The 15,991-nt window shown below is 36.1% G+C and overlaps 1 protein-coding gene across 1 annotated transcript in view; it reads left to right on the top strand.

Annotated features, from left to right (window-relative positions):
- The window catches only part of CRIM1 (cysteine rich transmembrane BMP regulator 1), a 173,960-nt gene that overhangs the window by 72,997 nt on the left and 84,972 nt on the right, over positions 1–15,991 (top strand). Inside the window, exons 3-4 of the mRNA XM_084203268.1 lie at positions 8,594–8,836; positions 15,381–15,501. Coding sequence (XP_084059394.1) covers positions 8,594–8,836; positions 15,381–15,501 — 364 coding nt within the window. The remainder of the gene's footprint in view (positions 1–8,593; positions 8,837–15,380; positions 15,502–15,991) is intronic.

Below are 15,991 nucleotides of genomic sequence, written 5' to 3'. Positions count from 1 at the left end.
GGCTTAGGAAGAAGCTAACCCAGAGAAGTCAAGAGAGATGGACCAACTGGATAGCAGTTGGAGTGTGAAAATGTCTTGGAACATTGCAGTGTTGACCTTCTCCATTGAAAGCGTTCACTTTCTGTTTGCCTAAAAGAGAAAAACTGTGCTTCTCTTCGTAGTTGCTGACAACTGTGGTATCTTAGGTTAGTAAAGAGAAGGCAAAAATGTTGAACAGGGTTGTTTTTCCTAACATCATGCATCTCGAGTGTTCTTGTGAAAGAATTTTAGGAACACGTGGTTAAGCCTCTAATAAACGTACAGAGGTTAAGCCGGTAAGAGACAGAGGTTCCTTGAACATAATAACTGGGAAAACTAGTTTGCATACTGGAGTTAACTTGCCAGAAGTGTCTTAAAGCATTTAGGTCCTTCTTTTACTGTGTCTGGGCTTGAGGTTGTGGATATTGGTGGAGCTTTTTAGCATTAGCAATTATCAGAGAGAACTAAAGAAATCACATACCTTAAATTTATTTGTATTAACAGAGCAAAGCACTAAGGGCAGACAGGAGTTGATCCAGTTTTGCTAACAACAAAAATTGTATTTCTTTGAATATCAAACCCCTCATTTCTAAGTTAATGTTTACAAGTCTGTTGCTTTTGTTAATCAGCTCTAGAAAACTGATTGCCCTTCCTGCTGTTCAGTCTCAGTTGCTAGCTTCATACATATGTGAATTCTTACTGTTTGTAAACTCATGTATGTATTTTCATTATAATTTACATTTATTGCAAATGCAAGTGCTTCCTAAGCCCTTGTTCTGCTTATGTTTTTAGACTTTGAGTAAGAAGCAAAGAGTAATTTGGTACTTTAGTCTGGGTGTGATTGTGTGGTAGACTAAGTTGCTTGGTGCTCCTTACATCCTGAGCTTCCTCCAGAGGTTTGTCTATTGGGAGGTATATTGTGTCCTCAAATTCAAATCCCTTTCTCCTTATCATGTCAAGCTGTGCCTTTCAATGCTTCTCCTTCAGTGAATATTTGTGATTATTTCTCCAGATATCAGCTAGGCTCATATTGTTTTCTTAACCTGCATTAAGCAGAATTGTTCCAAATAGTTGTGCTTTATCATTACTTTGGTACTCATTCAACATCACCTTTGGTTTTGCAGCTGAATATACTCTTGCAATAAGTAATACTTTCTGCTTTACTTATATCTACAACTGGTGTACATTTTTGTAAGTCATCAAATTATATGCAGTTTATACTGATTATAAGTATAGTATTTCCATTTTTGGTTTATTCCCAGAATGATTTGGCATTCTTCCAAGTCCTAACTCCCTAGGTGAGACCATCTCCTTACTGTTTACATACTCTTTCTTTGAAAATTCCAGTTGATTTGCCAATATGAAGACTGAGCACTAGTAGAAGTTATACCATTCATCCAGCATAATAGGCTTTCTTATATAAAGAAATTACAATGTACAATGCTATTCCAGCCATGACAATATTGAATACATTTTTAAAAGTTATTTTTCAATAGAGGCAACACAACTGTAAATCTGACTACAGCTATCTGCTCATTTCTCCAACTAATTTCTGAAGGATTTTCACTGCTGAAGTTTAAAGGTGCTTTATTTCTATTGAAAGCAGTGCAGTTAGCAGTAGAAATGGATCCTGTCCAGGCATGGCACAGCTTTCTATGTTCTGTGCAGTTGGCTGGGCTCAGTCCTTCATGTACAGTTCTGTCAGGTAATGTTGTCCATTATTGATTTGGATTGACTTGTTGGTGTCAAGCTAATACATATTTGTTTAAAGCAGGTTTTGAGTGAAATGGAGGAAAAGTAAAATTACTTTTGGGTTTCCAAGACATGATTTTTTCTAAGCATAACAGAGGGAATGCTGTGATCTGGGAGGTCTGAACCCAAATGCAACTACTGCCACAAACACTATTGTTTTTATTGAACTGTCATTTCCATTTAGATGCAGGTGTTTGACAGGTCCTCATTTAGTCTGTTAACTCTGTCTTTGGAAGATGTCAGTTTGGGGTCAGGATTGTTTGTGATTCTGGTGTGGTGTTTTTTGGGGTCTGTTCATTTTGAATTATCTCCTTTCTTTTTAATATTTCCAGTACAGGCAGAGAAACTAGTTCAGAAAATGGAATTACAAAATTGAAATAGCTTTGCTGTCTACCCAAAGGGGATTTTTGTCTTGCTTGACAGTAGCTGTCTTGAGTGATATAACCCTTTTTCTGGTTATTTGGTCCTCAAAATGGAAAATCTTTGGCAAATCTGTAGTGAATTCTGTGTTGCAAAGATGTGTATCAATGAATGGATGTTTCTTAAAACTGGTGTCTGTGACTGTTTTTTTGTATGTGACTTTTTAAACCCAGGTTAGTTCCAGGCTGTTATATTATGGGAGATTAGGCTATAATATGGGTAAGACAGGTTGCCCCACTGTGTAGTACATAAAATGTGGAGCACCAGAATGCTGGGAAGTGTAGCAAGACTTTTAGAAAATAGACCAGATTTTAAATAAAGTTCAGTTTTAGGTAAAAGGTCAGGCTCTCGTTTGCTTTTTTTTATTTGTAGCAGTTCATCCGTATACAGTACTGTGCATATTGAATGTGTAAGTTAATCTCATATTTTAATCTACTATAACTGTCCTTTTGATTCTTGAAAATCCTTTGGGGTATTTTGCATTCCAGTATCGATCCCTGTCTGTCTGACTGCTTCAGCTGGGTAATCGTTTTTCTTGTTTATCCCTAATCCTTTTAATATTTCCTTCCTGACACTGTATAACAGTACAGTATGCCTATTGTTTGGAATAGTCATCTCAATGATGACTGTAAGACTGTACAGTAAAAGTGACTGTGTTTTAGCCTAGATTTCACAAAAATAGTTTACAGTGAAACAAAAATGCAAGGCTGAACACATGCCTTCAAAGTACATGTGCCACTGTAGTGAATTGCTTTCTTTAGTCATGAAGAATGTTCATCCTTATAGACCATATCCTATTCTGAACTGCTCAGAAAATTGAAATATGAAGCTTGCTATTTTAAAGTGCTTCTTATTCTGTGTTCTTTGTATGGATCTAACAGAAAAAAAAAATTCTCTCCATTTCTGTGTATATCTATATGCCTATGTATTAAAAATTTGACTTTAAAGATCAACTGTAGAACCATTTAAATATCTCAATGGAAACATGTGGACCTGAGAAATGCCAATTTCTCTTCAGCCATCTCCTTCAATAAAACATTCTGCCCTTGTTTCTATGGTGACTGAGTAACAGCATCACATCAAGTTCTGACAAAAATTCCTCCCTGAAATGGTTTCCTGAGAAGCATGGATCTGTTCCATTTCACCTGAAGAATGAGAAGACCCTCCCATCCCTGTCAGGGCTTTTCTTCTCTGTTTCTCCCACACCAGATTATACCCTAACATCCTTTCACTGTTCTAACCAATGTTTTAACTGCTCTGCTTTTCTCATTAAATAAACTTGGCATGTACTTTCTCTGCGTGTCAAAGCAGAGCATGCAAACATAATGAAGGAAAAGAATTTGATACAGAGGTGAAAGCAAAGTGTTTAATTTTTCTTAAGAAACTATTTTTATTTCCATGCTGCTTTGGTATTAACAAAGATGAGGAGGGTTGCGGGGTGGTTTGGCTTGGTTGGTTCCTGTTACAACTTATCTACATTAACAAAAGAAATGGAAAATGCCTGAGATCTAGACTTCCTATATTCAGTGACTGTCTTAAGAGAAACATATCTAACTAGTACCCAGTTTGAGTATTGCATAAACCTTTCACAAAGGTAAAGACGCTGCCTTCTCTCAAAGAAAGCATTGGTTGCAACATAAGTGCTTCAGTAACTTGCTATTTTACCTCCACTTTCCCCTAATAACTTTTTATGGTCATGGGAAGTATAATTTTAAAAATACATTGTATTTTTTGATATGGAAAAATTTTGTGACAAAGTTCTGGGCTGTTGCTGGCTGTTGCTTTATGATAGACACTTTCTAGAGTTAATGGAAAGAAAAATCCCAGATTCGTATCTTGGTTTCTTGTTATTATTGTATTCTTTGAGGGTTGTTCTCCTCCTCCTCGTGCACTTTATAACAAGTATGCTGTGGTTGCAATGGAAAGTCAGTTTGAATGTTGTTATGCCGCAGCTTATGAGATGCTCAACTTCCCTGTGCACTTCTGAGATGAAAGTGAGAAATTTTTTTGAGACGTCCTAACTTTTTAAGTGAATTATCCCTGTTTTAATAATATAGCACGGTGTGCATTGTATCTTATTTACTATTATTTTTCAGTAATACATTGTAACTTAGGTTATTCCTAATATTTTAGGGTGTACTCCTTCATGTGCTCAATAACAGCAAGTTCTTCTTGCAGGCTCTTAACAAAGTAAAAGTAAGCCTGAACCTTCAGACCTACAGAAGTAGGTCTGTAGTAAAGTTTATCTTGAAATGAAAAACTTCTGCCAGTAGTGATTTATATCTAGAAATAACCCTGTCACTGGTAAACTGAAGAACTTTATTTGAAATGATCTCTAGAGCTGCCTTTTAGAGTAGTTATGAAGTTTGTTTCCAAGGCTAGAAGTCTTATCTGTAATTCATCAAAATGTTAGTTTTCCTGTCTGGATTGTGTTCAGTTTATTAAGAATGTTGTATTTCTAGCTACATTTCTGAATTTCTTAAGAAAATTGTCTGTCTCAGAATAGATAGTTTGCAAAAGCTTGATTGATCCAGACTCTTCCTTTATCTCTGTAGAGATTCTTTGTTGACTCAGGCTGCTGAGATGTCAGGGGTACCAGAACACTTCAGCTTTGGTGTTTTGATGAAAGGCTATAAAGAGAATGTGTCCCACAGAGAAACCTCATCAGAAAAACAACCAGTATTTTCTGTTCTGTGTGTTGCTATTTCAAATGCTCTTTTTTTGAACATAAAGGCAGGACTTGCAGCCAACTATGTTTTTCTTAGTGAGTTGTAGGTTATCAGTTCGAACTTTTATCAGAATGCATCCCTGAAAAGTGATCTCCTTATTAATGGTTGGGGTATTTTTTTAAAGGACATATTGAAATGAGATTGAGTTTTATGCTATAGCAATTTTACTGTCTCCACAGGCAGTTAGGGTTGTATGAAATTCTTCTTGTGAAGGAATTTGCACTTTGTGTGCAATGTGACACATGTATCTTGTGTAATCTGTTTAAGATGCCCTATTATTCAGGAATATGTATATATTTGCTGTACTAATTTGTTTCATAGTAAGTCATATATATAGTCCCATGTATAGTTATCCCTTTTCTCGAAAGCCTAATTTTTTAGGTTCACCACAGTGCTTTGAAAAATGTTGTTCTCCTGTTTCTGGACACACGTAATATTTATTTGTTTATATTCTATTTATTATCAAAATGGAGTTTAAGTCCTGATGCATTGTTTGACTGTGAAGATGTTGATCAGGATGAACCTGATTTGTGTAATAGGCAGTAGCTTAAAACATCCAGGGGACAGGTTGATGCTTTGTAATGTATGTGTCTATTTGACAGAGAGGCAGTAGGCTCTTGTGAATCTGCTTTGGTCTGCTGAGAAGCTGCTTTGAAACAGTCTGTCTGGTATGTAAAAGAGGCAAAGTAGCAGAAATAGCGCTGCTGAGTGATTTCACAGGGTTTTCTTGTGGAATACAGCTTGGCATTATCCTGCTACCCGTCTTTTGAGGCTGTTGGTGTATTTTTAATTATTTTGTTCTTACATGGGGTTTTTTTAATGTTCCTTTTGTAAGGGGTAAAAATGTTGGTTAATAAAGGAAAAAAGAGCTATTAAACAGTTCTTGTTTGATGAAATCTTAAATAGCTGTGTATATTGGAATTAAATCAGGAATTCTGCTAAAGCAGTGACATTTATGGCTATATTAATGTTAATAATTATTTTGAGAACAGATTAAATTTCGATGCCTTCCTCGACGAAGTAATGAAAAGGTAGAACTATTTTAGTGTAATGGATCTCTGTGGATAGAGAAGATTTTTGTCATTTGCTGAGATAAGAAGAAAAACCTTGAAACTTTTCTGATTGGTTGCTTAGAAATAATGCCTTTTATCCAAACTTGGTGTAAAAATGAGGAGCCCACATCAGCTTTTACTGAAATGCAGTAAAACTGATCTCCCATCTTCTTCCATTGCAGTGAATTCTGGACTCGGAGAGCAGTTACACTAGCATGATGCTAGCTGATTAAAGCTTTAACAAATATTAACAAATAGTAATGCTACACCTGGAGCTGCTGCTTTTTCATGTTTTAGATAGAGATGATGTTCAAGGAAACACTTAATAAACTGCTGACCACACATTGTTTTACTCAGTAGCTGCTTTCCATAAAGAAAAAACAGCATCTAAATCAAGAAACAAATTGTGACATAGTCTGCAAAAAATTTCTTAACCTGATTTTGGCTATGCCTTGGGGCTAGAGTTTGGGAAGATGAAAGATAATTGTCCATTGGTTGATCCAGCTTGGGTGAATATGTTTGACTGTCCTGTTGTTCAGTTGCATTTGTGTATTGGAAGAGGAATGTTTCAACATGTACATAGCTTGAGATGTAATTTGGAAGCACAATATTTACATGAGTATTAATAGGAAGTTATTAGTAGGGTTTTGTCTGTTTATTTTTTGGGACTCTGGGTACAAATGTATTAGTGACGCTAGATAAAGAAGAAAACCTTTGTTTTATAAATATCTACTGGTGTTATATTACCTGGTATTAAAACATAAACATGTCTTTTGTGAGGTGGTGGTTATGTTTAAATAATTTTCTCTGAAAATGGTGCTGGCTTTATATAAGAGTCCTGTCACAGTTTGTAAGCTTTAACTCCATTAGGCACAATACTCTAACATGGAATAGACTATCAAAAATAACTGCAAAACACTGAGTGAATATTTCATCCAAAAGTACTTGGCATGGTTCTCTATTTTAAATTTCTCTCTTGTATTGCCTGTGATGCTTCTGTGACGCACTGTGATAGTGACAGGTCCTTGTTTTCATATCATTGCCAGGTGATTTTACCAACTCCTGCAGCAGGCTTTGCATTGGTCTTCAAAAATGATGCATCTAGAGTCCTGAATAGTCTGAATTTGAACAGTTTGATATGCATTTCTGACAAACCTTGCCTTTTGGAGAGTTAGCCAAGTTGGTCAAAAATAGTTTTTAATGTATTTGACCAATTGCGTTGCTCAAATTTTATTTTTTATTGAATAATATGAGCAGTCCTTAAGGACTTATATAGATACATGTATGTGTATAAATGCAGTCAAGTGAAAAAGAGCAGGTCAACTTTTTAAAATACTTATAGTCCAAAGTATTTTCATGAGATAGATTGCATGAGGATTGGATTATCTATTAGTCATGGAAATTGGAAGGTCACTGGATGCATAATGCTAGGGCACATAAAGTAATGAACAGTGGGAATTTGAGGGTCATCATGAGAATAAGTGGTCTATCAAGAGCCTGTCATGAGTATGTACTTTAAGGGCTACCATTGCAACAGTTCTATCACTTCTCTGTGCATGTTGAGCAAACATGCAGTGGAAAATGAAAATCATTTTAAAAGCTTGAGTGTCAAGCCTTTTATTACATGCATAAACTGAAGGCTATCAATACAATACTGAAATTAGCATGTTATGTATTATTTATACAACTCTCTGCAGTGAGCCCCTGTAACCAGTAATGTTCTGTCTGAACAATGTGTTTAATAAAGCAGATAAGAACCTAAACATAAGGGTAGGTTTGGAAAAAAAAAAAACCATTGGTCTTAAAAATGTTATTTAAAGTTCTAGGCAAAATACATATCTAGTCAAGGCTGTTTTAAAGAGAGATGGAAATAGTAGGATTTTTAACTGTAAGAAAAAAGCTATAATGCTATCTAGTAGCACATTTAGGTTAGTAATCTTTGATGGTTTTAAGAAAAAAACATCAAGTACTTGTATATGAAGGAATCATAGAATATCCTGAGTTAGAAGGGATGCATAAGGACCATCAACAAACCTCATAATCACCATAGTCAAACCTCTTATCTCTTAGTGTTCAAGCTGCTGAAGTATGTAGGAACACCACTTCTAATGTGAACATTGGGAGTATGTACAGGAAAAATCCTCTTCTGCCAAAGTATTCAAATATGTTGGCTGTTGAACTTTTAGTTTGCTTTTTGAATGTGGGAGAGCTCAGTTCAGGTTAATAAATCAAGCAATTTAAATCAGTCCATAATGGAAGGTCTTAGGAAACTGAAGGAATAGGTGTGAACATCAGGGCTGACATGATATGACAAGTTTTTTCTTAACATCCTGGCCGAATGTAAGTTCACAGCTCTACTTGAGATTGTGTGGGTTCAGCCATCACTCACATTGCACAAATTAGAAATTTTGTAAAATATTTCATAAGATGCCTAGCATCTTGCAAATAACTATAGTTTTTAAGGATATTTGGTAATTGTTGCTAATCAGTTCAGCAGCAGCTGTTTCCTTTTTTTTTATTTTGGGGGCAGGGAGAAGAGAGGGAACTTTTATCTCAGTTTGTCTTCACAACTTCAGTGTTTTACTGACATGTATGGCATGATGATTTTTCTCTCCCTTTCAGAAGAGAAACCTGATTGCTCCAAGGCTCGCTGTGAGGTCCAGTTTTCTCCTCGATGTCCAGAAGATTCCATCTTGATTGAAGGCTATGCACCTCCCGGTGAATGCTGCCCACTCCCAAGCCGTTGTGTGTGTAATCCTGCAGGCTGCTTGAGGAAGGTTTGCCAGCCGGGCTATTTGAATATATTGGTTTCTAAGGCATCAGGAAAACCAGGGGAATGCTGTGATCTCTATGAATGCAAGCCAGGTAAAAGTACATAAAATTTCTTTTCCCATTTTTCAATTTTTTATGTCTGACAAGCAAAATAATCTATATAATTTCATCCAGTAAAGCCTATAGAGCTTCTAAATTCTTCTGATTATTCTTGAAAGTTAATTATTATATGTAGGAAATACCCATTAAAAAAAAACACAGGATAAAAATATTATGGTAAATTTTACTTTCTTTTTTCTTTAGACATTAATTTAAACTGAACAGCAAGGGAAAAGTAACCTAGTGAGAACATTGCATTTCTGTGAATGCTACTAGTGCAAGTGACATGCTTTATATGTTGATTAGATTATACATAGGTTTTTCATAGTAGGAATACATGGAGTATGAACAGGGAATTAGAATTTCTAGATCTCTCTAGATTATCAAGTGTTGTCCCTTAAAAACTGCAGAGCAAAAGGATTGTGTGGGCATACTAAAAAACTGTACAACATTCTCAGTATTTACTCATCTTCCATTTCATGAGAACACAAATCACCCTTTCTTGTGATTTATTATTCCAAGTGAAGTGGAAGATGTAATTCACTCTTTGATCCGGGCTTTGGTAAGATAAATAGTCAAAACAGAGGACTGAAAGCAAGCATATAAAATGGTATAATCCGAAACATTATATGCAAACAGTGCTATATTTCAAGTGAGCTTAAACAGTGCCTTTCATAAGCTTGTTTAACATTTTCTTAAATCTTCCACAGAAGAAGATTGTACAGTCTTTGTATTGTCTAGTGCTTCTCTTTGTGCTTTTTCCCTAATATTCAGTGCAAATCTGTGTGGAAATTTAAACAAGCTTTTTTTGTACCCTGTCCTGAATAGTTGGTGAACAAATTTTTACTATATTTTTTTGCCCTGCAACATTTTGCCAACCATGTGCTTCTTTCATCTAGAAGTAGCTGTAATTTCTTGTGACGTGGTCTTTCTTGACTCCTCCCTGGTCGTGTTTCCTTTCTAGAAGTTTTTTTTTCAGTTAATCCACACTTTAACATGCAGTATCCAAAAGCAGACTAAGATTTTGGGAGACTCTTCATCAGCACTAAATACTTTAGAATAATTGCCCTCTGTTTGTCATGCAAAACTTTAAATAAGATTGTAACTGTTTACCAAGAAGTATTTCTAGTTGGTGAACTGCTGTGATGCCAGGGTCTTTCTGTAGTATGAGTGCTACTGAACTACTCATATATTTGTATGTTTTAATTCCTCCTGTATACTTCAGTTATGCCTTTTCTCAATTTTGTCGTGCTGACTTTGGATTATTTATTATTTTCAAAAGAAATTTTAGCAATGATCATGTCCTCCCAAATACTACTTGAATTCTCATCTTGTCGTTGGCAAATAAGTCCGCCCAGACTTGGAAATTACTTCTTGAAAGCTGTTTTCAACTTGATAGTTTTACAGAATCTTCAAATTGAATGTGATTCTCTATCATGTTAGTGAATTTGTGTAACTCTATCTGTATTGTTTTCTGAAGAGGTTTGTATTTTTTGCTGTAGGGAGTTATAAGAGGTGAAGGTACATGGGACTGGAAAAATGAAGGTGTGTGTTAGGAGGGTAGAAGAGCAGAGGCTTTGAAGAGACTGAGGAAGGAAAGAAACTAACAGGATTTAAGGGAAATGTGGAGCTTTGCAAATGGGGCTTAGAAATTGAGAGACCTGGTAAAAAAAATCCTGCATCTTTGGAGTTTGACTTGGTATCCTGAAGAATTGTAGGCAAGAAGAGTTAGAGAGGAACTGAGCTGTATGAATTGTTACTGAAATGCCATATTGCTAGAAAAATATGGGTAATGAACAGAGTAAGGCCTTGGAGGTTGGTATTCATGCAGAGACTCTTGTGGGGCTGCTGTCATCAGTTTTACTGAATGTGTCAGCAAGTCTATGGAGTTTACATGTTGAACAGAGAAAAATATGTTTCCATTATTTGCCACAGACCTAAAAACTTTAGTTCTGTGAGTAATGCTTCCAGAACACACTTCCTGCACCTCCATATCTGTATAACCAGCCTCAATAGCAGTTTTGCACAAGCAAGGGCTTTCTGTGGAAATAAAGCTGGGAGGACTACTTCCTATGACAGCAGTGCTGCTGTATACCAAGATAAAGGTCTTGTGCAATTAAAGCATCAATTGTGTTCATTTCTGTTCCTTAAAAAAATATCACTGCTCTCTAGTTTGGCATTTGAGTTGGGAACCTTCTCCTGAGAACTGCGTGTTCAAGTGCTATGATTGGCAATGGAGTTAGTGAAAGGAAAATAAAGTGTTTCCTCAACACTAAATATTAGAATAAAAAAAAATTAATTTTGATATCCACTTCCTCTTCTGCCTCTTTTACTTTAGGAATACAATTGAAGGCGTTGGTGTTCAGTTAAATGAATACTTAAGAAACTTTGTAGCTTAGTCATTGATGTCCATTAACCTCCAGATTAATTTGCTTTAAATGTTCTTACTTGTTACTTCACCAAGTATCTCATCACAGTTGTAGCACGTCCTGGAACAAGTATGTTACACTCATTGTTTTACTGTGGTTGCAAAGCTCAGAGATGAGATAACCCTGGTCTGGTTCCATAAAACACCTCTTACTCCAACATGTGTGTTACTGTCCATTCGCAAGTAGGGAATTTAGTCAATGTGCTTTGAATTTAGTTTTAATCTGGGATTACATTTCTCAAAATGTATTTTCAATTTTTTTTTTCTTACAGATAGTTTGAATGAGCAATCTCAAATTGAACTGCATAATGTGTTAACGACAAACATAAAAATAACCCAAAACAAGATTTGGGGGAGTGTATGTGCTAGGAACAGGAACTATGAACAAGGACATTTTTAAAATCATGTTTGTTTGTAGAAACAGGATTGAGTTAAAATCTAAATTAAAATGTATTTTGCTGAAGTGTTGGTAGGAACTCTAGCTGTCACTTCTGAATTAAACAAGCTAAATAGTTTACTTTGGCAGTTGTCCAACATATGTTTGTTGTACCTTTTTTTCTAACTTTTGTTGTTGCGTATGGCGCAATGGAGAGTGTCATCTGTATTTTCTGACATCTTTGGGAAAGCATTGGGAAATGTCTGTCATGATAGACATAACCTGTGTTGAAATGACTGCTTATTTTTTCAGAAGTCTTTTTGGCAGAGCTTTCATTCACTCATCTACAGCGTGGCCTGAAAATGACTCTTTTCTTCCTCTACCAAATACTGCTTTAAGCACAATTGTAAAGAAAATGTTATTGTTTGCCTTACTTCTTTGGGGAATTCTGTGCAGTCAGGGTTGGTGGAAAGTCTGAGACTGGCAGCATAATTTAGTAGGTAGTGTGTAATAACGCACAGGGAAGGAGCTTGTGCTCCACCCTGATCCAGCTTCAGCATTGGAAATCAGATCTGGAGCTTATACAGTCTTGCACTAGGGACAAGGGCCATCAAAATCAAGTTTTTATACAGAGCTTAGAGAAATAGAATTCTATAATGTTTTTTTTTTGTGCTCAGTTACTTACAGAATAGTACTTACATTGTTTTGTTGCATGATTTGTTAAAAGCTTATGTTGACAGAACTTGAGATAGGAGTGGGAAAGGATTGGACAAAAAGAGTGAGGAAGAATTATCGATACATTTCTGATGAAGCTGGAGAAATGGCTTTTAAGTGCACAATGAAGGTTAGGGAGGGGAAAAAAATCTGCAAATGTGGAGATCCTTGTTGGGAAATACCTGGGATAGCTCATTTAAGAAAGTGGTTCAGGCAGTGATATAGCTGCATTGAAGGTCTAGGAATGCTGTGGTTGTATGTAATACGTTCTGAGTTTCATGGTATGTGAAAGGGATAAAGCTTTGTCATGGGAAGATACTTCCTTTCTACTTCTCCCATGGCAGACAATGTGACTGCCATTATCATGTGTAGCTGTGTTGTGTTGCACTGTTCATGAGTTGAAATGCATCTGAACTGAAAGCAGATGTCATGTGATGCTGTAAAAGCAGACTATGTATCCTTGTACTGAATCCTCAGAAATTTCCAACTTTTGAAGCCTTAGCCTGTGCTGAGCCACTGTTTCATCAGAAATGCAAATACTGACTTGCTTCTTTACCATTCGATGCATAGGTATTTATTTAGATCTTGCTCTAAACTGTAGATTGTATTAGTTGAAGAGCCAGCCATGTTATTAGTTGAAATATGTCAGGGTGAAACATAACACACTTAGTATACTTTGATAACTTACTCTACTAGAAGGTTTTATTCACCTGGTTTCCCTAGCAGTTTCAAAAGCTTTGGTTTTGTAGTCTACAAAGGAGGTAGCACATGACTGCAGATATGGCAGGGTCTGCAACCATGGCAGGGTTTCTGCTACATTCTTGTAGAAAAGTGGTAACTCTCAGATGCTTCTATATACAAATTCAGTGTATGTGAAAATTCTTGAAGACTTGTAAGCAAGGTTGATTGGGTGAATCTTCACTGATAGGAAATTTGAACTCATATTTATGAGTTCTTGAAGACACAGATTTGTCAAACCGTATTTAAAGCTTAAAGTTTCTATGGGAGACAGAAAAAGTTTAGAATAAGATATATAATAACAGCTGTTATTATATATAACAATAAACTGTTCATGAAATGTACATGTATTGGAGGATGTGAAAAGAAAACTAAACGGTCAGTGGCAAATGTTTGCAGTTTATTTTTCAGGACAGTAGTTCAGCTAATGTGAGAAATACCTTTTAAAGAAATGAAAAATCCAATTACAGGCTGTTCTGTAACTTCAGAATATTTTCAGTTTATCTATTAGTTTCTGTCAATACTTTCTCCAGTTTGAGAAACCTGTTTAAATCTAAAATAAAGTAGAAACTTTTTTCCTTTTTGAAATATTTTTCATTTCTTACCTGTCTTCATCTCTCTCCTGTGAGGAAACTGTGAGAGAGAGGGGACTGTTGCACCTGCAGAAGAGAAGGCTCAGGGGAGATCTCATCAATACACCTGAAGGGAGTGTAAAAGCAGAGCCAGGTTCTTTTCAGTGGTGCCCATTCATAGGACCAGAGAGGCAAGAGGCAGAAATAGAAACACAGGAGGTTCCCTCTGAACATAGGAAGCACTTTTTCACAATGAGGGTGGCTGGGCACCGACCCAGTTTTCCCAGAGAGGTAGTGGAGTCTCCATCCATGGAGATATTGAAAAGCCTCCTGGGCAGCCAGATCTACAGGGCCTGGCTTGGGAGCCTCTAAGAGGTCCTGTCTGACCTTGGCTGCTTTATGATTAATCTAATAATGTAATGATAAAGAGAAAAAGTTTGAGCAGTCTTAACTTGGGGTTTGTTTGTAATGTTTTTGAAGTTTGTACTTGATTAAAAAACACAGTCTGGGCTTCTTTTCAGTGTTAATGAGCCATGTACTATTACACTGTAACCGCTGCAATGGAAATAGGAAGAGCAGATGTAATTCTGAGACTGATGGCTCACAATGACAATCAGTTATTGCTGTGTAGCACCGAGGATCAAGCTTGGAAAATGTGAGACCAGGAGAGGAAAAATTGCCCTTTGAAGGTTGTGAGCTCTTGCAAGAAATGGGGGTAGCATTGTCAAGCTGCTTTAGTAGTTCTGTAAGCTGCTGTGATAGTGTCAATATTGCAGTGAAGTTTAATCAGTAATCGGGGATATTGTGCTGCATAATTTACAGTCTGATAATATGCTGTTCATCCCTCTTGGTCAGTCAGAAAGTAGCTCATTTCTTAAAGACGAAACGGTGTTTTATTCTGCACTTTCTAAGTATAATCATGAAAAGGCATAGCAGATACACGTTACCTGAGCTGGTAGTGTTTGTTACATGGAAGAGGACATTAATTTAGAACCAAATAAGAGCAAGATGTGCTCTTTTCTAGCTTTCCTGAGTATAACTTGGAACATTAAATATATATTTAGCCTGGTTTGGGTTCTTTTTCTTTTGGATTTCTAGACATTTGTTGCTTTCTAAAAACTGTCGGTCAGTCTTTCTTGTTAAGTAGTATTCTTCATCTCACTAATGCAGAAAGATTTGTTGACTTGCATTTCATTTTTGCCATATATAAATATATAAACAAGACAACCTAATAAAATAGTCCTTAAAAATGTATATTAAACATGCACATGTATATATGTAGTATATCTCTTTTTTTTTTTCTCCTATAATCCAAGTATTTTGCTGTTTAAACAGACTTCAATTAGTTAAAAATTAAACATTGAATTGTTTACCATTTTAAAAGCTGTAGGGAATATATATTCTTCCATAACTAGGGTGCTTCTATTAACTAATATTCACGGTTTTAATGATTGTGTAAGGTTGCCTGTCTAACTTGTGTAAATTTTTTTATTAATTATTATCAGTTCAGTTGCTTCCTATTAATTTTAAAAAGTGAGTCTTAAAGAGGAAGGGAGGCTTTTTGTAATGTTACCCACCGAGCACACATTCATTGGATAATTTTTGTGACTTAAAAGGCTGATGCAATAAGTGGTTGCTTATGAGGAAGTAATTTGCAGAAGGCTTCTAAAGCATGAGTAAAAGAAATGTTCTTCTTCCCTTCCTCCGTAGTGTTCAGTGTGGATTGCAGCACAGTCGAATGCCCTCCTGTTCAGCAAGTTGTTTGCCCCCTGGATAGCTATGAAACCCAAGTCAGGCTGACGGCCGATGGCTGCTGCACCCTGCCCACAAGGTTGGTGTCTCGATGGCTCAGTCATTTTTCACTTGTTCTCGACAATTCAAGCACTGTAAATACAGGATAATGATGCACACTGCTGGGACAATAAATGCTCATACTGAATGTGAATATAACCTACACCCAGTAGGTTATTTCTGGTGGAAATACAGAATCTTGTATTTTCAAAGCAGAAAAAAGGTCTTCACGGGACAGATGCATGAAGTTGGCTTCTGCTAAAATTATTTGAGGAGTTCATGTCTCTAGATTGACTTTCAGTTAATTCAATTAATTTTGCAAAAGTTAACTTTTGAAGGTGTTTGATGGTAAGGAGTTAAGTGATGGAGATGACAGAAGACATGCTAGAAAAAAATCTCATCTAGTTAAAGAGGAAAAAAAAGTCTTAATTTTTTGCATGACCACTTTAAAAAGTGAAAGATGGAACTCTCTGGAACTGTAAGGAAATTTCAAGCACTTGCTTGCATTTTAACTTCTGTTGTTGTTCAAG

The sequence above is a fragment of the Fringilla coelebs genome, assembly GCF_963513975.1.
Source record: "Fringilla coelebs genome assembly, chromosome: 3".
In the NCBI taxonomy this organism is placed as follows: Eukaryota; Metazoa; Chordata; class Aves; order Passeriformes; family Fringillidae; genus Fringilla; species Fringilla coelebs.
Note: the sequence above shows the minus strand (reverse complement) of the source record. Positions and strands in the feature narration are given on the sequence as shown.